The sequence below is a fragment of the Lissotriton vulgaris genome, chromosome 6 (genome assembly GCF_964263255.1).
Source record: "Lissotriton vulgaris chromosome 6, aLisVul1.2, whole genome shotgun sequence".
NCBI classification, from domain to species: domain Eukaryota; kingdom Metazoa; phylum Chordata; class Amphibia; order Caudata; family Salamandridae; genus Lissotriton; species Lissotriton vulgaris.
This window is the reverse complement of record NC_141694.1, coordinates 1,830,370,699-1,830,397,511: the sequence shown is the minus strand read 5'-3', so window position 1 is coordinate 1,830,397,511 and position 26,813 is coordinate 1,830,370,699. Positions and strand designations below refer to the sequence as shown.

At 45.1% G+C, this 26,813-nt stretch overlaps 1 protein-coding gene across 1 annotated transcript in view; it reads left to right on the top strand.

The window, feature by feature from the left end:
• The window catches only part of GAREM2 (GRB2 associated regulator of MAPK1 subtype 2), a 421,755-nt gene that overhangs the window by 380,406 nt on the left and 14,536 nt on the right, over positions 1 to 26,813 (top strand). Inside the window, exon 5 of the mRNA XM_086925514.1 lies at positions 23,353 to 23,522. Coding sequence (XP_086781640.1) covers positions 23,353 to 23,522 — 170 coding nt within the window. The remainder of the gene's footprint in view (positions 1 to 23,352; positions 23,523 to 26,813) is intronic.

Here is a 26,813-nt window from a genome sequence, read left to right as displayed (position 1 = left end):
TTTAGAAAATGCAGAAAGTTCAGAGTCAGCCTACTTTACAACGTTACGTCCTTCTACTTTAAATCTCATTTAATTGATATGATTTAAAGTTGGGTTGTGGAAAGTTGATTGAGGGTGCTTTAATATGTACCTTAAAAGAAATCCACACATGGACTCAAACGCTGTGTACCTGAATATTGAAACCAGACTACTGATGGCACTGAATATTGAATCCGAAATATAGCACCACTGCCAAGTACCACGCATCAGAGGTTAGACTGACGCTTTATAGTGCTGGTGTGCGCATCGACACACTAAAATGCATTAGTCAACCACATTAGAGCTCCTGGTGCCAACATGTGTGCACTGAGAAGCTGCATTCATTAAAGCAGACAGAGCACTTCAGGTTTCCCTATACTGCTGGTTATCAGTGAATAACCAAATTGGCCCCACCTCTCGGAACCACGTGTATCCGACGTTGCGGTGCAACAGTGAAAGCAATATTAAATAAGGTGCCTTCTTGTCTGGTGGTCGTCCCGACATCTAATGTTCAGCCCATGCAGTCAGTGTTTGTTGCATACTCTGCTTGCGTGGCGCACCCAGAGAAGGTGGCGCCGAGCAACCCTGTGCTTTGGGGTCTTTTTGGCCTGCAGGTGGTCATGCTCAAGAGCTGGGCAGCGGGTGCAAAGTGTTTAGCCAGGATTAAAGCTATACATCTGAACGCCGTCCATCCTACGCCAAGAGAAGGTCTCCATCAGTATGCAGTCTGGTGATCCCGCAGGATGGTCCCAAATCGAAGATTCGTGCAGCTATCACCAGCATGGCCCCAAATGTAATGTAAATAGAATTTCTAAAGTGCACTATCACCCCACGGGTATCCTGGCGCTAACTGACAGCGATTCCTCTACTTGCACTTATTTACCCTTCAGCTGAACAACCTACACTACCTCCTAGGGAAAGGATAAGTTTTATTTTTTTTCCTAAACTGAAGGTATTCTTCTACTTGTCTGATATCGGGCCGGAGATTATTCCACAGGTGGAAAGATTCTTGCAGCTGATCCCCATCATAGCCACAAATTGAAGATTCTTGAAGCTGATTCCCCGGCATGGCCACAAATTGAAGATTCTTGCAGCTGATCCCCATCATGGCCACAAATTGAAGATTCTTGCAGCCGATTCCCAGGCATGGCCACAAATTGAAGATTCCTGCAGCTGATTCCCCGGCATGGCCACAAATTGAAGATTCTTGCAGCTGATTCCCCGGCATGGCCGCAAATTGAAGATTGTTGCAGCTGATCCCCATCATGGCCACAAATTGAAGATTCTTGCAGCTGATCCCCATCATGGCCACAAATTGAAGATTCTTGCAGCTGGTCCCCATCATAGCCACAAATTGAAGATTCTTGCAGCTGATTCCCCGGCATGGCCACAAATTGAAGATTCCTGCAGCTGATTCCCGGGCATGGCCACAAATTGAAGATTCTTGCAGCTGATTCCCATCATGGCCACAAATTGAAGATTCCTGCAGCTGATTCCCGGGCATGGCCACAAATTGAAGATTCTTGCAGCTGATTCCCCGGCATGGCCACAAATTGAAGATTCTTGCAGCTGATTCCCGGGCATGGCCACAAATTGAAGATTCCTGCAGCTGATTCCCCGGCATGGCCACAAATTGAAGATTCCTGCAGCTGATTCCCGGGCATGGCCACAAATTGAAGATTCTTGCAGCTGATCCCCATCATAGCCACAAATTGAAGATTCTTGCAGCTGATCCCCATCATGGCCACAAATTGAAGATTATTTTAGCTGATTCCCCAGCATGGCCCCTAATCAAAGATTATTGCAGCTGTCTGCTCGGTCAGCACATCTTGGCAGCTGTGTCTGGTTGGCATATGTGAGTGTAAATGCAATGTGGACATTGTCGGATTGTGAGGTGCAGGCAGAGTTCATTTAATCTACATATAAAATAATGGTGCACACACACTTAAAAATGAAAGACAAATGTACGTTTAATCAGTGGCGGCTGCTACCGAATGGGAGGGGGAATGAAAAAAATATATATAACAGTTATTTGGCTCCTCCGTCCTCTTCTCTTCTCCAGTCAGCAAGGAAGCACACAGAGTCACACGCTCCCCTAGCCAATCATGACGCTGCTGTCAACAGCATGACAGCTGCATAGTGATTCATCTGAGCAACCTGGTTCGGCGCTCAGACAGGGAGTAGGAGCCTGTGCATGTTCTCCTCCCAGCCTTGCAATACAGCTGGGTGGAGAACATGCTAAGTGTGCATGACGATTTGGCCAGTCCAATTCGGCTGGCCAAATAATCATGCGCACTTAGAGAGTGCCCACCACTCCTCCCGCCTGCTCCGGACAGCCATGCCCTGCCCCACCCTGCCCGTGCCTAGAATGGAAACCGACTGAGCCAGTACGTAAAAATAAAATTATAATAACATTGCGTTATTATCATTTTATTTTTCCTTTTTGAACTGCTCAGATAGCAGTGGGGCGACGCTCCTTCGCCTTAGCAGAGGAGCCGCCACTGCTTTAAATAATCAGTAGGAAATAAATGTTTTACAGTATTGAAGCCTCATCCTTTTACATTACGAACTATTGTTTTCATCGCATCCGCTATAGTACATAGATATTGTTTTCATCACATCCACCATAGTTCATAGAAGAGTTAGAAAAAATGAATATTATTGTCTGTTTTCTATTTTGTTTTCCATCTGGAATGTTATGTCAGGAAGGTTGTGCAGTGTTGCATGAATTTCAGTCAAGGGCTGGCTGGCGGCTATCAATTAACGTTTTAATAACACTAATGTGCACTCTGGTATTGTTGTGAGCGTGGAAGATGAGACTTACTACTAGTAACAAGCGGCCTTGGTGGGGGCAGGCTCACCGTGCACGCCACTAACCTTTCTGTGAGTGTTAACATTTATTTCACACTGCTCCATTACATTGGAAACATGGACAGATCTGGTCGCAGTGAAAGCTGCAAAATCGGCCCTGCAACAAAATCGGCCGAAAACCGGCCCTAGCAAAGTGCCTGGCGGTACCTCCAACCCCCCGAGTGGGGAGGTGGAGGTGGGGGGGGGTGGCGGTCGAGCACTTTGCCAGGGCCAGTTTTGGTTCCCAGTCCGTCCCTGATGAAAAACCACTGCCCTCTCGCCTCCGCGTGAGCGGAAGGACACTTGCCAGATTTTCTCTCGATCGATGGTTAATACAATCACTGCTGAGGTCTGTGTGTAATCAGAGAGAAACAGAATGTAATCCTGGTTGGCACGGTGCGAATAGTGGTGTGTATTTATAGTGCTACAAGGTCTAAGCCTGCCGTTGAAAGCACTGTATGCAAGTCATTATTTGAAAACTGCATTGCACACATCATAACATGGCACAAAATCTGCAAAGAGATTTAGGGTCTTGTTTATGAGGAATAGGTGTAAGCAGCTCCTCGATTCTCTTGTTGCGCTGCCCTGCGCCAATGTGAAAGGGCATGAATGTACCGCATTTATGAAATATTGTGCATTCCTGTCCTTTACCCCTGCTCTGGCACACAGTTTGCTGACTAGCACCAATGTAAGCCCCGTTGCACCATGGGGCAAGGGTGCCTCCGTTGTAGGTAGGTTTGTTTTATGCAGGAAGGGGCTCCTTCTTAAACAAAAACAATCCAGAGGGGCGTTTTCCCCTTTCCATGTGTGCTGCACTATGCAGCACACATGAAAAATGAAAATACCTGGAGAAATATAAATATTTCTACTCAGTACGCCAGCTCTGGGGATGTGTAATGTTTCGGTGCTGCTCCAGGTTTACGTGATTTAGTCAATCTGGGGCAACGTCCAAATCCATGGGTGTTGCATGGAAAAACCCGCTGCAACACTGTCTCAGCGGGAGCCAGTGGAGTTCTGCTAAGGCTGCAGATGCCGAGGAGCTTCTATGAAAGCCTAATACTAGTTTAGCCGCTGTTGACTGTATTCTTTGCAATCTGTCCAACAGGAAGTTCGGAGAATCCAGCAGGAGAGCATTGCATTAGTCAAGCCTACTGAGAATTGTGCATCTGACCACTTGTGCACGCACCTGGGAAGGAAGTAGTGGGAAACATTTTCTGAGGGATTTGATGATCGCAAAGCAGGAGGTAGTAGTTTTTTAACCTGACTTTCCAGAGTGAGCTTGTCTTCGAATAAAATGCCCAGGTTGCGGACAGTGGCAGCCGGCTGAATTGAGGACACAGTACTCGAAAGCCAAAAGTTGCTAGGAAGACGAGGAAAAATCCTGTTAGCCGAACAGAAGATCACCTCAGTCTTTCCTGCGTTGAATTGTAGCGAGTTATCCTGCAGCCAGTGGGCTGTGTCCTGCAAACAGTTGTGAAAAGCTTGTAGTCGACTCCTCACCCTCAAATGACAAGATCAACTGAGTATCGTCTGCATAGTTTACGATATCGATATTATGCGCATTAACAACAGCAATCAGAGGTTTTAGGTACACATTGAAAAGAATAGGGCTGATAGCTGAGCCCTGAGGCACCCCATGCAGCACATTGGAAAAGGCGGACTGAAAGGGGGGGAGGGATACCGCCTGCAGTCTGTCTTGTAAGAAGGAGCAGAACCACCGCAACGCGGAACCCCTAACCCCACTCTCACTCAGCCTACTCAGCAGAATCCCATGGTTGACCTTATCAAAGGCGGCAGACAGGTCAAGCAGAATCAGTGCAGCTGCCTGTCCCCTGTCTGCCTGCCTCTGAAGCGGGTCCATGTGGTCGACAGGGCTGTCTCGGTCCCGAAAACCAAACTGGACCTCTTCCAGCAGATTGTGCTGTTCAAGGTAGGAGGAGAGAGTCATACTAACAGCACGCTCCACAATTTTTGCCGGGAACGGTAGCAGAGAGATAGGTCTGTAGTTTTTAGAACATTCGGGATCAAGGGAGGGCTTTTTCAGCAAGGGGGAGACTAAAGCTTGCTTCCATTGAGGAGGACCCGCACCACTAATAAGTGACTGGTTCACGATCAGCCGAAGGGCAGGGAACAGCTCTTCCTTGAGCTCTTTCCAGGTCTTTGGTGGTATTTGATCAAGGGGGGATCCAGAGGAGATACCCTGTGCCAAGCTGTCGAACTCCTCCACAACAAGGGGTGTAAAACCACAGAGAGGTTCAGGGGCTTGGTCACAGAGGTCGCTGACAGCCTCCTCTGAGGTGCCCACCTCGTGCATGATAGTGCAACCTGTCGCCAGGCCAGAAATCCCTGCAGCTAGCTGACCACTCACAAGATCGTCAATGATCAGCTGGATCTTATTCTGAGAGAAACCAGCCAGGTTCTCGCAGAGTTCTGGCGAGGGTGTAATTATATTCTTGGAACAGTCGGGGTTGATAAGACTGTCCAAAATGTTGAATATGCTTCTAGATCTATTAGAAGCATGACAGATTACAGGGGAGAAGTGATCAGATTTTGCCGATTTAATCTCATTCTTATACTCCCCATTTTTCTCTTTCCAAAGCAGGTTATCAGACTACTTATAGCCTCGCCTCCATCTCCTCTCTGCCTGTTTACATGTAAGTTTGAGCTTGCTCAGTGTGGTCTTAAACCAGGGGGCGGAGTTTCTGCTCTTAGCCCTGTGGGTTTTCAAAGGGGCAAAGGAGTCCAAAGTAGATGTAATATCATGGCACAATAAGGCATAGTTATCTGTGACTGGCAGATCAGAAGAGTAGCAGTCCTCGACCTCAAACACAGGACCCGAGCTCTTCAGGCGCGTCAGAGCCCTCCAGTCTCTGCTGATGTATTCAGTCCGGGGATGGGGGACCAGATTCTGTAGTTCAGCGAAAACTTTTATCATCGAGTGATCCGTCCAGTCCATTGGCAGAATTTCGCCAATATGCTGGAGGAGGGGGGTGGAGAAAATAAGGTCAAGAAGATATCCGGCCCTGTGAGTGGCCTTCGCAACCAACTGGCGGAGGCCCTAACCTTCACAGGAGTTGAGCAGGTTATAGAGCCCAGGGTCAAGCAAACCATTCAGCCACAAATTGAAGTCACCCAGGATAACCAATCTGTGGTGATTATATACACATATAGAAACCCCAAAGGTCCTCCGCCGACTCACAGCTCTTGTCAGCACTTGCTTCTGCCACAAAGGAACCACGAACAACTGGAATGTAGGCAATTTAAATATTTATTGTGGCTTTCCTCGGATAAGATGTTTCTGGCACCACTTGTCCTTTATCACATATATAAACACACACACATTCCACAAAAATGTTGCCGTGAAGCGAGCACAAGCCTGCTGCAGGGTGGCATAACCATGAATCACTTGAATATAGCGAGCCCCACAAAAACGATCATGCTGGCAGGTACTCTGCGGCCAGGCATGTGGTATTAAATTGCGGCGTGCCTGGCCACAGAGAACATGCCACCATGATCGTTTTTGTGGGGCTTGACAATGGAAACACTTCATGACGGTGAAAGACACTGCGGGCAGAGAAATGGAAAAGCTTCCTCGACCCGGAGGCCCACAGGTTTTTTTAATGACTTTTCATACCGCACTTTGAAGGGAAACCCACTTGGGTAAAAACGACAAGCACCAGCATGCAATACACTAACTCACCTGAGAGCAATAGAAAGCAGGTATGTGTTCAAAGGCTGGAGACAGTACTTTCCTTCTCAGTGTTGCTCCTCTGAAGAAGAAACCTCTGGGTTTTGAAACGCGCCAGGAGATGAAATGTGACTCTGGACTGGGCTCGCTATATTCAAGTGATTCATGGTTATGCCACTCTGCATGCAGCAGGCTCGTTCTCGCCTCAGGGCAAACTTTTTGTGGAATATATATATATACATATATGTGTGTATATATATTCTGGGTTTGTAGTATTGGCTATAATCAATAATATCCCTATAATGGCATAATAATCAGATCCATATTTAAGTAAATAGCCCTTGCAGTCCAAAGCACGGCAGAAGCTACTTCCTTGGATTCCTAGAAAGCACAACGAGTTCTTTCGACACACCATACCTCCAGCAACCTGGGAAATCCCCATTTGCTTTTGTTTTGATTTGTCATTAAACTCCTGCGAACACTAAAGGAACAGTCATTTCTTAGTGACATCTTTATTGACGTCTTATGTCCAAACCTTATGTCAAACTCGGCACCTTTCAGGTATAAATATACCAACGTTGCCTTAAGCAAACACACGGTGGTGGTTTTGGAGCCGAGCAGCTATCTACTTGCCCGAGAGCCCAGCTGATGCGAGAGCCCACGGACGCTGCCCCTCCTCTTTGACGCACTGAGAGAGACGCTGTCTTTTCTCCTGCCGAGAAATCCAGCTCCGGTGTTCTCAGCCGCCTTCGCGGGCTGCTGGGATATCGAGTCCTGAAAGAGAGATACCAGCCCTCCTGCATTCTATTACCCAGGTACGGAGCTAACTAAATCCTTAAAGAGAATTCTTGAGTCAGATTCTTGGCAAAACCAACTTAACTTAAACTTCTACTTACTTACTCCTTCCCACGTATTAGGCTTAGATCAGGTACACTGGGGTAAGCGTATTTAGAAGCACCAGTTGAGTAAGTTAGTCAATGTATATATGTATGTATATATTTTATCCATTTTAAAGTATCTTATGGCTAAGAAACCATATCAATGTTTTTACAGTATTATTTCATAATACTCTTTTTACTGTACGCACTTTACTTTACATTAAGTATTGCAATTATGGCAATTCATTTCTCTTGCATGAGAAAGAAGACTGCTCAATAAATTACACCTTTTTATTGAAAACGCCTGTCTCTCTTTTCTCTGCACTCTGGTGAAACTAAGTACGCACATTTCACTGAGTGAAATAGCTGTCTATTGTTTTCACACAACTCTAGAGAAACACTCTTATTCTGAGGGAGCAAAGTTGTCATATTATATGGTTGTCAGAAGCTAATTCCTTCTTGTCTATCCAGGGAGGTTAAACTCCTCCTCGTTTATTCCAGAAAGTTTCTAGTGACCTCTGAGCTAGCTGGCAAACCTTAAGTCCAATATAGTCAGTAGAGACCTAGTCGACCTCAGTCCTACTTCTACACTGCTGAATATATTATTCCAATGCGCAGAGCATATTGGGAATATAGGAACTACACTACAGTAGATGTGGAGTTAGGAAAGATAAATCAATATTTCACTATATGCCCTTGGATTTCAATATTCTCTCCTCGACATTCTTGCACTACAATATTATGCGGGTCGTTATTTGGTAGTACAACCAGAATTTGGGAAATAACGTACCTACATCCCTGCCAAGTCCCATGCATCAGGCGTTAGATTAACGCATTTCAGTGTGGTGAGCTGTATCACTGCACTGAAATGCAAAGTCACGCATAACAGGCATGGCGTGGTAGCGCTGCTATTCAATTCACAAGGCTGGTAAACTTTAGCTGGTGGCCTGCACGCTGCTCCCAGCAGGCTCTTAGGGGCTGGCTGATCTGCTAGCTACATTGTACCAAAATTATCCTGGAGCCCCGACACTGCACCGCAGCTGCTTTAATCACTGACGTCAGGAGCGGCAGTGGCGTGCTTGAATGGATACTAGCGTGACGTCAGCCATGTTACTTGTCACAGGGCAGAGTTGTGACATAGGGACTTTAATAGGTGGAGGTCTTGCTGCGTCACACTCCACCTCGCTCCTGAGCCGCCTGGTGTTCGTGGCTGCCTGGTGTCCACATTGCTCCCTCCTGGGCTGCCTGGTATTGTTGTGCTCATTGCTGCGCCTGCCATTGCAAATAAGTTGTTTTGATCTGCCCATTTCATTATATAATATTGCTCCGCTTTGCCTGGTATCGCCGCTTTGGGTGTCTGTGCCAGATTGTGCCCCCCGATCTCGTCCTGCATTGTTTTCGTGCCATTTGTTGTGCCTCTCCTGCTCCCCCCCGGCCCCTCCCCCGTAGCCATCCGGCATCCCCAGACCTCGCAACCCCGCTTCCGCCTCCCAGCTGCTCCTGCCTCGCTCCGCCCCCCTCACGATCCATTTATGACAGATGCACTTAAGCGCAGCGTTCACGCGCAGCGGTCGCGCCCCATGCGCGCCGAAGGTGCGCCAAAGGTAAGCCCGTCTACGCTCGTCCGCGCCTAGACCGCGCCCAGCACCAGACCCCCTGGCCCTCGCCAAACCAACTCCACCCGCCTAACTTACGACACCGCAACCCTCTCTGCACTCAACACCGGCCGACTCCCCAACTGCCACCAAGCCGCCCCAGGACGCACCCATGGACCCTTCACCTGTCAATCCTGCAAGTTCTGCTGCATCAAGACCTACACTACACCCACTAACGCCAAACAGAGCTCCGACAATAACCACCTGAAATGCATCCTGCTCAACACCCGCTCGGTCCAAAGACACGCCATTGAACTATGGAACCTACTGGACACCACAACGCCGGACGTCGCCTTTCTTACAGAAACCTAGATGAATACCGCATCAGCGCCCGACATCGCCATAGCCATCCCGGACGGCTACAAGATCATCCGAAAGGAACGCATCAACCGAACAGGAGGAGGCATCGCCATAGTCCACAAGAACACCATCCGCCTCACAACCAGCTCCGACGACACCTTCACCGCCGCCGAACTCCTCCACTTCCAGATACACACCGACCCCAAGACCACACTAAGAGGCACCCTCATCTACTGACCACCAGGACCCCGCACACAATTCAGCGAAGAGATCACTGACTTTATCAGCCCACACGCCCTCCCCTCCGAGGACTACATTCTCCTAGGGGACCTCAACTTCCACCTGGAAAAGAATAACGACAGCAACACCACCACCCTGCTGGACAACTTCGCCAATCTCAGACTCATACAACTGGTAAACACCCCCACCCACCACGCCGGACACACGCTCGACCCAATCTTCTCCTCCAGCAAACACATTTCCTTCATTCACGCCACAGGACTCCACTGGACAGACCACAGCTGCATCCACTTCAACTTCAGAAAGACCACAACCCACCACCACCCACAACAAGTCCCACGCAGAAACTGGAACAAAATTACCACCGACCAGCTCACCACATCGCTAAACCAAAACCTTCCCGCCAAACCATAGGACCCAAACCAAGCAGCCATCAATCTCGCACAATGGATCACCCACTGCGCCGACGAATTAGCACCCTTGAAAAACCATCACAACAAACCAGGTAGCAAAAAAGCCTCCTGGTTCAATGACGACCTCAAGAACTCCAAAAAGAACTGCCGCACCCTCGAGAAAGCCTGGCGAAAAACACCCAACCACAGACAACATGACCGCCCTCAAGCACGCCACCCGCAAACACCACCAGCTGATCCGATCCACCAAGAAATTAGCATTCAAGGATCGACTCGACAACAACATACACATCAGAAAGGAACTCTTCAGCATCGTCAAAGAGCTAACCAATCCCAGCGCCGGCTCTAACGACATCACTCCCTCTCAAGACCTCTGCAACTCTCTAGCCTCATTCTTCCACAGCAAAATCGCTGACATACATAACAGCTTTGGCGACCAGTCCACCCCCCTCACCACCACCGAACTGAAGCCCCCCACCACCACCCTTGGCGCCTGGGACCCAATCAGCACCGAAGACACCATCCGCTTGATGAACTCCATTCACTCCGGATCACCAACCGACCCATGTCCCTACCACATCTTCAACAAGGCCGACTCCATCATCGCACCCCATCTCCGGAATATCATCAACTGCTCCCTCAACACCGCTATCTTCCCAGAAAGCTGGAAACATGCCGAACTCAGTGCTCTACTGAAGAAACCCACAGCAGACCCGACTGAACTTAAGAACTACCGCCCCATCTCGCTCCTCCCTTTCCCTGCCAAGGTCATAGAGAAGACCGTCAACAATCAGCTCGCTGCCTTCCTCTAATCTAACGGCTCCCTCGACCCCTCACAGTCCGGCTTCCGAGCCAAACACAGCACCGAGACCGCCCTCATCGCAGCCACAGACAACATCCGAACACTTCTCGACAACGGGGAAACAGCTGCCCTCATCCTCCTGGACCTCTCCGCAGGGTTTGACACGGTCTGTCATAGCACCCTTGTACAACGCCTCAGAAACGTCGGGATACAAGGAAAAGCACTGGACTAGATCATCTCCTTCTACGGCGGAAGAACCCAGAGAGTCCGCCTCCCCCCTTTCAGATCAGAGGCCACCAAAGGCATCTGCGGCGTAACACAAGGATCATCGCTCAGCCCCACCCTCTTCAACGTCTACATGAGCCCCCTCGCATCCATTGCACGCCAGCACAACCTCAACATCATCTCCTACGCCGACGACACCCAGCTGATCCTCTCCCTCACCAAAGACCCAAACACCGCTAAAACTAACCTACACGAAGGGATGAAAGACGTTGCTGAGTGGATGAAGAACAGATGCTTAAAACTGAATTCTGACAAGACGGAAGTCCTCATCCTAGGATCATCCCACTCCGCATGGGACGACTCATGGTGGCCACCGGCCCTGGGCAGCGCACCCAAACCAACGGACCATGCTCGCAACCTGGGATTCATTCTAGACTCCTCCCTCTCGATGACCAGACAAGTCAACGCCGTCTCATCATCATGCTTTAACATCTTACGTATGCTCAGAAAGATCTTCCGCTGGATCCCCACCGAAACAAGAAAGCCGGTCACCCAAGCACTTGTCACAAGCCGACTGGACTACGGAAACACCCTCTACGCCGGAACCACAGCCAAATTACAGAATAAACTCCAACACATTCAGAACGCCTCCGCCCGACTCATCCTAGACTTACCCCGCCACAATCACATATCCGGTCACCTGAGAGACCTTCACTGGCTCCCAGTCAACAAGAGAATAACGTTCCGTCTCCTCACCCTCGCACACAAAGCCCTCCACGACCTGGGACCCAAATACCTCAACACGTCCAATCAAGCCCTCGCAGCGATTCCACGCATCCGAAGAGCCACCATGGGAGGAAGATCCTTCTCTTACTTAGCGGCCAAAACCTGGAAATCTCTCCCCACCCACCTCCGCCTTACACAGAACCACCTCTCCTTCAGAAAACAACTCAAAACTTGGCTATTTGATAAGTAACGACCCCCCCCCCGCCCCCACAAGCGCCTTGAGACCCTCTGGGTGAGTAGTGCGCTATACAAATTTTTGACTTGACTTGACTTGACATAAAATTGAAGTTGTGAGAGGCTGGCTGCGGCAATAGCGGTGTGCTCGCATCGCCGGGCGGTAAACAAACCTTTTAAATCAGTGCTTAGTCCTGGTCGGACCCGGATCCAACCCCCTAAGAACCGTCCTGGCTGTTTTTCCTGGAGACAGTACGCGCCTCTAGATGGAAAGACATCCAAATCAGAGAACATGTTCTTGGCTACGAAAGGCGACGCCGCCATCTAGTGGTCATTAAAAAAACCGCATGTGATGTAAACGTATTAAGGACGTGTTAAGACAGATTCCAGAGACAGATTCCAGAGCGGATGTTAGGATTCATGGGTCTGTAATTCGGTTGGTTGGTAAGTAGTCCGTCGGAGTCCTCCAGAGACCGCGTACCTCTCGGTACAGCATTTGAATGAATGTAAAGTGCACGTCGGCAGCGTTCGTCCAAAGTCGAAAGGATTGTGTTGCATTAAATCCGCCAAATGATCCCTTTTGCTCCCTGTGCTTGTTGTAGGCGTGTATAGCTGACAGCAGAAGCCCAGGACACTGCCATGGCATGCCAGGAGGGGCGAACTCACTTGTGGCATCGATGCCAGGGGGCTGAGCAGTTCATGAGTCACACCCACTGCAGAGCTGTTATTGTTACTAAAATATCTCGGTGGGTTCATGCACTCGCTTCAGAGAAAGTGTACGCAGTCTACTGGGCAATGTTTCAGTTCCAGCATGAAAGACTCGTTTTATTATCAAGTTTGATAAAATGTGTACCACTGAGTAATGCAATGACGTCTGTCACCGCTCTGAGACCTCGATCATTTAACTCCATATAAAAGAGGACTTCGTGTGCGAGTTTACTGGTGTGCTGTTGTATTCATGCTCTCTATATTCATATCTCTTGCTTAGTTTGGCGATAAAGCTTGTTACCAGTGTTGCCAGATTCACCATATTTCTATAACAGGTCTTCAAGCCCCGAATGTTCCACGGTCCTGGACTTTATTCACATTTGCTTCAGGCCTGTCTTTGTTAAATATGTACCCCAAGACCTTTAGGGGGTTTCAAGACTAACACGGACAGCGTCAGTGGTCAGCCCCCTATCTTTTAATACCTCAGATACTGTCCTCAATGGCTCATGGCGCTCTCTCTACAAAGAGATACACCTGAGGATGTCACTGCATTGATGCTGTCTAGTAGATCTGCCTAGGTATCTAACATGGTGTTCCGAAACATGTCGCTCTCCGCGAGGCACCAAGAGTGAACCATTATTCCATGATCAGCCTCTTATTACTCATGGGTGGTGCCAGGCCCTCTGAGGAGAACTGGGGACCAGCCCGTGCCTTGACCACAAACAAGACTGACAATAGTAGGAAGCCCACTGATCAGCCACAAGCAGAATCCCCCAAAAGAGTGAATACAACAAAAATCAACAGACATTCACCGACAGCGGGGAGCATTCCAGGTAACAACTCAAGATGTAGGAGGTAGGAACTGAAGCAATACTGAAATGACTAGGAGTACAGTGGTTGATGGTAGAAAAAGTAGTTTATTTGATAAACAACCCCAGGAGCATTCAAGGACCAACTTCACTGGAAACTCTGCATCTGTGGTCTGCTCCCTGGATTCCACACTCTGGAATCCAGTGAGCACAGTGGCCATGAGACAGTGACATCATTGCTAGGATACAACATATCTCCCTTTCTATAAAATAACAAAATTGACAACCAAAATAAGAACAAAAATAAAACTAAAATAGAACAGATATAAATTAATACAAAGTGGATTTCACAATGATACCCACAAGAATTATCCAATCAAGGACAGATGTAATCCTTCATCCAAACTGGTTTACACTTAGGCCTAGTAGATAAAGACACAGAAATGGGTACATCATCTCTTCTCTCAACAGATGTTTTTGGAGAATTGTCTACCAGACCACTCATTTGTTTGCATTCTAGATCATTACATCTTGTGATACTTCTCACATTCCATTGTTTACCATCATCTAATTTCACTATATTACCAGATACAAAAATAATTTGTTTAGGTTTAGACCATTTAGAGGAACCGGGTTTCCGATTACCCATTAATTGTGATCGAACCCAGTCACCAACCTTAAATGCTTTAGCATTATAACTGATCTTAGAATTGTGATTTTGAACATATTTGTTCTGATATTGTCGAACTTTAAGTGCTAGGTTCTTACCATCAGTCACTTTAGAAACATTTCTAGACATCCACACAGGTTTGACCTTAGAACCAGCTACACGCCCTTTTAATAAGGAAAACGGAGATACTCCCGTAGCTGAGTGAGGAGTATTTCTATAACACCACAACATCTCCTTGACAGCATCCTTACAGTCATCATTATTGTTGCTAGCAAGTTGGATGCATTCCTTCAACACTCGGTTGAATCGTTCTATCAAACCATTTTCTCTTGGATTGTACACAGAGGTGGTAATGTGTTTTACACCAAATTTTTTAAGATAGGCGGAAAACTCCTCAGCTATAAATTGTGGACCATTGTCTGATAAGATAGCGCTTGGATACCCTTCTCTACGGAAAATACCTACGCAAAATTCAACAATATTGGAGGCCTTAATATCCCTCACAAAAGCTACTTCAGGCCATTTAGAGTGAAAATCCATCAAAACAATAGCAAACTTATTTTCAATCCCTTTGACATGAAACGGACCACAAATGTCAATAGCAACTTTATCCCAAGGCCTTTCAGGAAAAGGAGTTGCTGAAATGGTAGTTTCTTGGGATTTGTGAGATTTGTCACTAGACATGCATGCCAAGCAATTTCTAACGCACCTGTCTATATCCTTGTCCATTCCAGCCCACCAAAAATCATTCCTAGCTCTCTTCTTCATGCTAGTCATTCCACTGTGTCCTTCATGTAATAAATTCAATAATTTGTTACGCAAAACTGCAGGTACAACCAATCTATCACCCCTCCTAAGAATGCCATCATAAAAAGATAATTCCGGCCAAACCATCTTATAATCGGCCAAAATAGACTTGTCCAAGGATGATAAATCTACACCAACATGTAAGTTGTTAATGATTTGTTGTAATAAAGTGTCATCAGTCACAGCTTGAATCCATTCTTGTTCACTAATTGCACTATTACAAGATTCTTCGATACTGGCAACTAACCACTCATCATTATTTTCAGATGTATCATCCTTGTCACACGGCAAAGGAAGACGTGATAAACAGTCTGCATTTATATTTTTATGACCGGGAACATAATTTATTTGAAAATTATATCCCTGTAATCTATATAGCCATTTTGCTATTCTAGGAGTGGCTCTTAAAGGACCTTTTGTTGTGAATATGTCAATAAGGGGTCGGTGATCTGTTCTTAATTCAAAAGAAGTTCCCCAAATAAAAGTTTTGAAATGGTCTACACCCCACCAACATGCTAAAGCCTCCTTTTCAATTACGGAATATGAAGGTTCAGCACCCTTAAGTGTGCGAGACGCAAATGCTATAATTTGTTCAGCTCCATTGTGCTTTTGCATAAGAACAGCACCTAAACCATAAGCACTGGAGTCCACAACAATTATAGAGACATGATCAGGATCATAAGGTTTAAGAGCTACAGCTTTAGTGATATATTTTTTGATGTTTTCAAAGGCCTGTTGACACAAGGTTGACCATGCAAAAGAAGCACCTTTTTTCATTAGCAATCTTAAATTATACACTTTGTCAGCAAAGTTTGGGACAAATTTAGAGTAGTACTCTGCAAGTCCCAAAAATGATCGTAACTGATCTTTATTAATGGGATGAGGTGCATTTTAAATGGCTTCCAATAGTTTCATTTTAGGTTTAACCCCTTCATTGGAAATGGTATGACCAAGATAATCAATTTCTTTCACTCCAAACTTGCATTTTTCACCACATACAGTTAGACCAACATCTTGTAATTTCTGCAGTACACTGTGTACTGCTTGGTCGTGAGAGAGTATGTCTTTCCCCCAAATAAGAACATCGTCTTGAAAAATTCTCACATTCAATTCACCCTTCAAAATGCTGCACATGACTCTCTGAAACACTGAGGATGCAGATGCCAAACCAAATGGCATTCTGAGATATTGAAAAGCACCCTCCGGTGTAATGAACGATGTTAAATGTCTAGAGTCAGAATGTAATTTGATTTGGTGGTATGCATTCGACAAATCAATCGACGAAAAATACATAGCATCTTTAATGCTTGAAATCATTTCATTGATGTGTGGCAAGGGATACCTATCAACCCAAATATTTTTATTCAAATCCCTCAGGTCCACACACATCCTAATTTTTCCATTGGGTTTGCGAGCCAAAACGATGGGACTAAGCCAATTAGAAGCTTCAATAGGTTCTATTACTTTGGCATCACACAATCTATTTAATTCTTCCTTTAAAGGATTCCGTAGGGCAAATGGTACGTTCCTTACCTTATAAACAGATGGAATATTGTCTGCTTTTAAAATGATCTTGTGTTCAAACTTGATTAAACATCCTAACTCATTGCTAAACAATTTAGGAAAAACAGATTCCCATTTTGAAGATGAGTCTCCATTAGTTAACAATACATGTTCTAGATAATCATTAGCCAGAACCACCTGGTCAGGATGATTAGGATTTAATACTAACCCCATTTTCTTAAGATCTTTCCAACTTAATAGAGCACGTCCCTGTTCGACAACATAAACTTTAGTTGAACACGATCTCCCTTTAAAAGTTACTTTGGCATTAAAATAACCTATAACAGGTAATCTAACGCCACAATAACCTTTAGGTCGTGCATCAGAAGTTATTAAGGTGTATTTGTTTCCATTTTCCCACATATTTCTATCAATGATAGTGTACGGCGAACATGAATCCGCCCAAAGCATCATGTACACATCATTTATTAGCACCTCACATTTAGGCGGACAATAATCCTCAGAAATATCATTAATAAAATCATCCTGCAACATCATCACTTCAATATCATTGTCATTGCCATTAAGTTCTTCTTCATCACTATCAGCATGAGATTCCACAAGATTTACAGAACGTTTCCAATTACTGTAATCTCCGGTTCTACACCATTTGGCGAAATGACCAATCTTTTTGCATTTAATGCACGTAACTTTACTGGCAGGACATTTATTGAAATCCGCAGTATGTTTTTGACTACCACATCTATAACATACTCTTTTGGTAAAACTAGATTTATTTCTAGAAACATTTTGCTTAACTTCTTTGTTATCACTTTTGTAATCAGATTTTTTATAACCAGTGGATACAGCATTAACATTACCAGATTCATCTTTAGAACCTAATTCTTTAACATAATGGGAAGTATTCTCCATTTTCCTAGCGGTGTCAAGAGTTTTCTGAAGAGATGGATTTTTGAGTTCAAGTAAACGCTCTTGAATTTTGATGTTTTTAACTCTATTTATAAATTGATCTCTTATTATTTCTTCGTGTAAATCTTTGAACTTACACGTAATGGCCAAGGTTCTTAAACATGCCACATATTGTTTCACATTTTCACCAGCTAATTGTGCTCTAGAGAAAAATTTGTGTCTTTCAACCACAATACTCGTTTTTTTCCTATAATTTTCTTCTAATGCTTTTAAAGCATCAGAATAAACATCAATAGCTGTGTCATTAGAACTGGTTTCACTAGTTTCACTTGTTTCATCATTGTCAATAACTGTTGAGACAACACGATTTGTTACAGGTAAAGTTTTTAAAACTTTTCTGCCTTCGACACCCAAATTGTGTTTAAGTAATGCTAATTTTCTAGAAGGTAAGAATACATCACCGCCTATGGCTTCTAAATAGGTCTCAAAAGATTCTGACCAATCTTCCCAATTCATAGAAGGCGGACCTGGAGACTGTAAAAACTTGGGAGGAGCAACTACAGAAGATGAGACATCCATAATGACTAAAAAGAATTATAAATGTTAGAATAACACTTTGTACATGCAATAAAATAATAAAGTAAAATAAATGATGTAGTCACCGTTGTCAGAGTAGCCTGTAAATAAATAAACTAAAATAATGAATGTAGTCACCGTTGTCAATAGTTGATGTTTGGTAGTTTATAAATAAATAAACTAAAATAATTAATGTGGTCACCGTTGTCAATAGTTGAATATGCTTCTAAAATTGACTGCTTAAAGTTTATTTCATAAAGTATGCCCTGTTGCCTAAAATTTATTTCATGGTGATATACATAAATGATTGAAGTAGAAATGCGCGTTAATTGTATGCTGAGAGGTGGTTTCAGTAATATCCATTTATCATTTGCGCGTTAATTTTATCATTTGCGCGTTAATTTCATGCTGAAAAATGGTTCTAGTAGTATAGAATTGTCACTTGCGGTGTTTGTGGAATATCCGACACTATTTTCCGTGTTGGTAAATGAAACAGCAAGTTTCAATAATACTTGCCGTGTTTACGAACATCCGACGATAGAAATAGCATCGGTTGCTATGGATATTCCAAAATGGCCGTCACCATGCGTGTTTAACGTGAAGAACGTCAAACGTGATGATGCATGTGCAGTGACGTGGTGAAACGTTGAACGCGATGCTTTGTAAACAGTGACGCGGTGGCAGAAAGAAACAGCAATGCACGCGAAGGCGATGGCGATCAGAGAAGCATCTTTCAAAACATCAACGATGTAAGTCCAAATGATGGCATTTTTTAAACGTAATGTGCTGAGAGTTCATTAAGGTCTAAAAAAATGGCAAAAATGAAGCAAATTTTTTGCGATATAAATGAATTTAAAATCACAATATAGCGGGATGTAGTAATATGCAAAATAGTTCATGAAAATTAGCTTTAGAGGAATTTGTTAAGTAGATTCCAAATTAAGCACAAAAAAATAGTCTATATTTTTTTAAGAAGAAATAGCAGATGATTATCAGGTACCTTGAAACTTTTATGAAATGTTCAGGCTTCCTGGGGTTGTGTGAAAAATCTTCAGATTGTCGAAATATCTTCAGTCCAAGTCAGATTTTCTTCATTTCTTCTTCAAATGGATCCCATCCTCGTGGCCACTGAAATGACTAGGAGTACAGTGGTTGATGGTAGAAAAAGTAGTTTATTTGATAAACAACCCCAGGAGCATTCAAGGACCAACTTCACTGGAAACTCTGCATCTGTGGTCTGCTCCCTGGATTCCACACTCTGGAATCCAGTGAGCACAGTGGCCATGAGACAGTGACATCATTGCTAGGATACAACAAATACCATAGCTCAAGTACAGAAAATGGCCACTTTCCAAGAGAACACTGGCTAAAAGGAAGGACCCTGACGACAGAATGACAGGGTAATATATGCATATATCATCAAAGGAGAACAAACATGGGAACATAAGTATGAAATAAACTAAGTCCAGTGATTAGATAGTAATGCAGAAATGTACAAAGTTGCAAGCATAGGCACAACCAAGCTGAGGAAATGTGTTTGCTGATAGCATCATGACAGATACCAGCACACAACTCCAATTCTACACAGAGCAAAGTAGCAACCCCAACATGCTGAAGGAAGGACTTTACAGGGTTCCTAAACCACTGACCCTTTAACAGGAAGGTGAGATGACCTTCTGTTACAGGGAGGACTTTAGAAAGTTTCTATACTGTTGAACCATTACAAATCTGGTTTGGAAGAGCATATCCCACGAAACAGGAGAAATTGCTGCCCAAAAGCAAATGCAAGGAAAGGTAATGAAGACCAGAGGGTGCGCTGCCCTGATGCCCATGCCACCCGGCCAAAGACAAGAAACTGTGTAGTCCACAAGAAACAATATATGCCAGTGGTTACCAAACTGTGCGCCGTGGCTCACTGGGAAACCCCCATACTTAGCCTGGGAAGCTGCGCATCAAGCACTTTAATGCATTTAATGTTGAAGCGTTTGTTGGCTTCAGTTAAACTAATTAGACTTAAACGCATGATGTAGATGATTTGTAAGCGGCACGCCTAAAGCTGTAAACGTAGTGCTTTTAATTGATGGCATGTTGAAGGTGATGCCCTCCATATTTCACTGGTTCCCCATGTTCCAACACCCCCAAAGTAAGCGGAAGATGCCTAATTTATTGTGTTGGACGCGTTAATAGTTTTGTTTTTTTCCAAATGCATTTTACACCAATGCAAGTTATCAGGAAAGTGCAGTTGTCCTGTCTATTAAACTCACAAAGTATTATTAAGTATTGACATTTGTACTTGAATCATAGGTACTTCTAGTAAACATTTCTTTCAAAACACACACATTTCCAGACAGGCCTGCTCTCTCCTTAAGCACAGGGAAGTAAAACACCATATACGGCATAATGCTAGAATTTAGAAGCAAGAGAGAGGGACACTTAAACAAAATTAGAGGAATTTATTTGGCTTGCATTGATTTGAGGGCAATTTTAGGGAGGAGACAGCAAAAGTAAAGCTGTATGTGGTTTAAAAAAACGTGAGTCACCCTGCTGAGACAGGTGTGTTGGCACGGATGACATGGGTAGAAATGGAAGTGCATGCAAATGTTCTTTAAGCGCAGAAACACTTTGGCAATGGGTCCTACATGCATAGGGGTGCTATCTAGCTCTGTAAGTGGGATAAAAAAGTTTGAGATGTTACTCTAAAAAAGGTATGTGCAAAGACGTGTAACTAGGAATATTTTATTAGAGGCGCCGCCTTAATAATACAAAACACCCTGTGTATATGATTATAATACCTTTATCAGCTTCATCCCAATTATATTCAGGGAGAAATATGCAAGTACTCCAGAGGCTGGGCTTACATCCCCACCCAACCTCCAAAAAAGGAACAGTGGGAGCCACAGGCAATGACCAATGGGTCAAGGGAGCCGCAGGTCGAAAAAGTTTGGGAACCACTGATATACGCCGCTAGATCCTTCATGAACCTTAGGAACTATTCAAGCTAGCAAGTAATGCCTCATGTAAGTGCAGAGAGGCCTGGTTCTTAACCCCTCGGAACCAAAGCACTCCTTTGACATATGGATAGTCGCACGTGGTTATGCCAAGCAAAACCATGGTTTTACTATGGTGAAAAGGTTTGAACATTTACCTAACATCTGAAACAGAATTTATTTAGCAATTGTTTAAACACAAGTTTAAAGAGAGAAATTCTGCCATCTGTAAATTGAAAGAACAGGAGCCTTATATGCAGCACTACCGTCTCATCAGAGTGGCTTTGGCATCCACGAGGAACCTTTCCCCTTTTTTCTCATAAATTATGACCAGACCATCATCTCAGAGGGAGGCGCAGCCTGGTACCTGCATTGGAGTCGTAAAATGGAATTGCCTCACTAATGCATAAATTGACAGCTGCTGAAGAGACGAGACATAGATTGCCTGCTTGAAGCACACGGCTCTCCATTATAACACCCCCGTTTACCTGGCAAAAAAACCTCGAACTGTCTGGTCTGATTCGGGCCCTAAGAAGTTCTAAGTATCTTTTGCAAAAACCTCACAAATTCAAAAAGAAAAGAACCTACCACTGATCCTTCTCCGGTCGTGCCCCGAGAATATGTAACCCTCTTCCTCCTGAAATCAGATCTAACGTTTCAACCTCCTCATTCAATAAAAATGTCAAGGGGTCACTTCTGCGTAAGCAGTTCCAACAATTGTCCTGAAGGCACCATAACTAACTTCGATTTCTTGGTGACAACATGGGTTTCTCGTTCAATAATGCAATTTTTGTTTCTTTACATGTTCAACATGTTTGCTTTGTTCTTTTTGTACCTGTGTTTGTTAACTTACTCTTGTTTATTATATACACTTTTACCTGCCAATCTTATCTGCTTCTTCGTACAGCTCTCTGATACCCTTACAGGTCATGTTCACGCTATATAAATCTTTTCAAATAAATTAATAAATAGGAGACGCATAAGTAATGAAGAAAGTGAGGTGCTGGTTTGACATATGAAAACGCCCACAGAAGTAGCATGGAATAAAACTGGAATTTCAGAATTTCTTTCTTAATGATCACTGGTATAAGCGGGTGATAATATTTCACAAGTAATATTTAATGTCTCCAGTAAGAATGATTTTTGATTTTTGGGTCCACCAAGTATTATTTGTCCTCCAAAATTGGAAAGAGCCCCGTGAGAGCGATCAGTGTTAAGCAGTGAGCCGCGGTATGCAGCGAGCATCAACAGGCAGGCAGCAAAGGAAGAAATTAGGCAGTTGTGATGGTTGAGCAGTGGTAAAGAATAAACCATAATAGAGGGTGAGCATTGGCAAATGCAGACCTGTGGCAGAAAGTTAGCAATGGTAGATAGTAAGTACTGGTAGATGGTGAAGAATGCTAGATGCAAGCAGTGGTAGATGATGAGAAATGGTAGACGGTGAGCAGTGGTACACGGTGAGCAATGGTAGATGTGAGCAGTGGTGGACGTGAACAGCGGGAAACAGTGAGCAATGGTAGGTGATTAGCAATGTTAGATAGCAAGCAGTAGTAGATGGTGTGCAATGGTGAATGGTGAACCTTTAATAAATGGTAAGCAGTGGTAGACGGTGAGCAATGGTAGATAGTGAGCATTGATAGATGGTAAGCAGTGGTAGACTGTGACACTTGATAGATGGTAAGCGGTGGTAAATTGTGAGCAATGATAGATGGTGGGCAGTGTTTGGTCGTGAGCAATGATAGATGGTAAGTAATGGTGGACGGCGAGAATGGTAGATTGTAAGCAGTGGCAGACAGTGAGTAATGATAGACTGCAAGAATGATAGAGTGTAAGCAGTGGTAGGTGGCGAGCAATGATAGATGGCAAACAATGAGAAATAGCAGATTGTAAGCAGTGGTAGACAGTGAAGAATGCTAGATAGTAAGCAGTGGTAGATGATGAGCAATTGGAGATGGTGAGAAATGGTAGACAGTGAAGAGTTATAGCTGGTAAGCAGTGGTAGATGATGAGCAGAGGTAAACAGTGAGCCATGGTAGCCGACAATGCACAGCGATACATATCCATGGTGAGATTCATGGTCAGCAGTGGTGCACATTGAGCCGTGGTACCTAGCAAGGAAGAGCATAAGCAGTAGTGACCAGTGGTGTCGGCGATTAGTTGTGCAATAGGAGTAGTGCTGCACAGTGAATAGTAGCACATGGTGAGCAGTAGTTAAGAGCCACGCTGAGCAGAAGTGGGGATGCACATGAGAGGCAGTTAGGATATCTTGTGGACAAAGAAGGTCTCCTCTCACTCCCAACTAGACTAACCATGCCGCTATTTGTGTCTTTCAGGTGAGAGAAGAGTGCCGCCTGCTGAATGCCCCTCCAGTGCCGCCACGAGGGGGTCGACCGCTTACTCCTGCCAGCCCTCCGGTGCCACCTCGCTTTCCTAAGGTTCAGCTCACGGCAGCACACTCTCCCAGCCCCAGCCTCTCCTACTACTCCTCAGGGCTCCAAGAAGTGTGAGTTGCTGTCCCCCGTGTGCTGGGAGCTGTTGTCCCTCTCTGTCCTCCAAGTACAGAATCACTGTTTCCTTGTTCCTCAATGTACTGAGTGACCGTCCCTCTAAGTGTTATGAGCCACTATTCCTGAGTGTATGGAGTCACTGTCCCTCTGCGTACTGAGGGCCTCATTTATGGAAAGTGTTTCATCTCTGCAGGAAAACAGCAATGCAACACTCTTCAGTGCGTCATCCGTGTGATACCAATGATAGGATAGGATAGGATGTAAGCTTATAAATCGCTTGATTGCCGAGGCGTCTTGGTGCTGGGGTGTATGAAAGGGAATATGGCCTGAGTTACTGCAGTCTAAATAGAAGTGAACAACCATGTTTTCAGCCCTTTCCTAAAAAGCTGCCGGCTAGGTTGAAATCTCATGCCACTCGCATTTTGTTCCACCGCGTTGCTGCACAGTACGATAGGGTCTTGCCTCCCCATATTGCTCTCCGGATTTTGAGTGTGTGGATAAGGTCCAGGTTTGTGGATCTGGGAGTTCGGATGGGGGAGTAGCATGACCCACCTCCATAAAGTGCCTTGTGCACCAGACAGAGGGCCTTAAATTCCACCCGCTGCTGATTGGGGAGCCAGGGAAGTGCCCTTATCCCGGGTGAGGTGGAATGGCCCTTAGGTGTGTTTAAAAGTAGTCGAGCCGCAGCATTTTGTGGTGACTGAAGTTTCCTCTTCTGAGATTCATCAATGCCCAAAAAAAGCTTAGACAAAAAAAAGGGCCTCCATTACCATTTTCTGTAGCTCTTGAGTGATAAAGGGAAAAGTCTTCCGAATTGTCTTCAATAAAAAGAAACAGGAGGAGGTTAGACTGTTGACCTGAGCTAAGAAATTAAGCTGGTCATCAAAGATGACTCTGAGGTTCCTGATCCTTGAAACAGGACGGGGACAGTCACCAGCCTGTGCCGGCCACCAGGAGTGGTTCCACAAGGGTCGACCCTTTCCAGACTCTACGACCTCTGTCTTTTCTGTGTTTATTTTCAGGAAACTTTGACGCATACAACTCATGAACTCAGTCAGGCAGGCATGAAAGCTAGCAGCTGTGGTCTCGGGCTGGTCAGACATAGATATCGCAAGCCGAGAGTCGTCAGCGTAGGAGATCAGTGCGAACCCATGTTTCCTGACGAGTCTGGCCAATGGGGTGACGTAGATATTAGATAGCGTTGAAGACAGGGCATACCCCTGTGGCACACCACATGGGAGACGGAAGCTGTCGGATTGCAGACCATCCCAGCTCAAGCTCAAGCTCTTGCCTGAAGAAAAGAGGAGAGGAGGGCCCAGAGCTGACTCCTCAATTCCCACGCCCCTCCGCCGCTGCACTAACACCGCGTGATTCACGGTGTCGAATGATATTGATAGGTCTAAGAGAATGAGGACAGCTCTGCCCCCCTTCCATTACTCTCTGAATCCCTTCCATGGCGCTAATCAGGGCCAACTCAGTGGAGTGACGAGGCCGAAAACTGTGCTGCCCCAGAGCAGCCTTATTTACTGTATGGCGCTCCATGTCACAAGGATTTATAGATACGTCAGTGTTCTTGATGTATCTGTAGGCGCAAAATTGATATATTGCTGGAGTGTGTCTGAAAACAGACGCAACTCCGGCAATGTGTCTTTCACATAGGGCAAGTTTTTGACATAGTGGCGCCCTAGAAGTAGTGCTGTGAAATCTCATAGATTTCACTGTGTCACTTCTGCGTGGCTTTCCTGCATTGAAACACCCACCCTACATACATTATACCTGACACAGGTATAATGTAGTGCAGGGGTTTACAGAGAGACACATGTGCCTAGATGCGTCACTTTGTAAATATGGAGCAGTGTGGTGCATTTTTTACGCCGCTGCAGCGCCACAAAAAGTGACACAGTGGTGGGGTAAGGGCCTCATAAATAAGGCCTGAGTCATTTTCCCTCCGAGTGTTGTGAGTCACTGTTTCTCTGAGTGTATAGAGTCACACACGTCTCTGTGTACCGAGTTACTGTCCTGTGTACTGAGTCACTGCCCTATGAGTATAAATGTATTTTCCCTCTGAGTGTACTGAGCCACAATCTCTCTGTGTCGGGATGTGTACTGAATCACTGTGCCTTTGCATGTTGTCAGTCACTGTTTCTCTGCATACAGAGTCACTGTCCCTGTGTGTACTGAGACATTGTACCTCGGAGTGTACTGAGTAATAGTCTCTCTGTGTACTTAGTCAGTGTCCATCTGAATATTGTGAGTCACTGTCCCTCTTTTTCTCTCTGTGTACTGAGCCACTTATTCTATGTGTACTGAGTCACCATCCCTCTGTACTGAGTCACTGTTCCTTGAGTGTTGTGAGTGGCGGTTATGTTATGTTGTGTTATGTTATGTTATGTTATAGGGGTATTTGTAAAGCGCACGGCTACTCTTACGAGTGTCCCGGCGCTGACTTAACCCTATTGACAGAGCAGATGGAGGTGACTACGGGAACTCCGCACTCATTGAAACAACCAGGTTTTTAATTTTCATCTAAAGTCTTCCCCGTCGAGAGTGTGCACATTTTGGCACGACCGACAGCTTCTGAGTGGAGGATCGCAGCGTCCTAACAGGGGCATATGGCTGGATTCTGCTCCTGATGTAGGGTGCTCTGACATTGTGAAGAGCTTTAAAGACTAACACCATAGCCTTAAATATCACCCTTTTCCGCACCGGAAGCCAATGTAGGGACAACAAGAGGGCCGTCATGTGAGTTCTAGAATCAACCAGCAGGACGGCCCTTTCTGTTGCATCGGGTACCACCTGCAAACAGCCTAGTAGGTGTTCAGGAAAGCCGAGATACAGGGCATTGATGTAGTCCAGCCTGGATGTTATCAGAGCTTGGACCACAGTTTTCCTATGAGAAACTTAGAAGAGAGGGAGAAAGTTCCTCATCATTTTCAGTAGTCCGAAACAGGTGGCGGCTACAGATTGCACTTGTGCCTTCATGGAAATATCCACGTCCATTTTTACCCCAAGATTTTTTACGGTGGTAAATGGACAGGTGGGAGGGGACATGACCGGAGACCACCAATTACGCCATTCCACGCCAGGACTGTGGCCAAAACAAATGATTTCGGACTTATCTCTCTGTGTACTTAGTCACTTTCTCTCTGAGTGTTGAGAGTTACTGTCTCTCTGTGTACTCAGTCATTGTTTTTAATTGTACTGAGTCATTGTCCCTCACAATGTTGTGAGTTACAGCTGGAAAAAACATGCACTCTCATGGATTGTTTCACCCCCCAAAAAAGTAG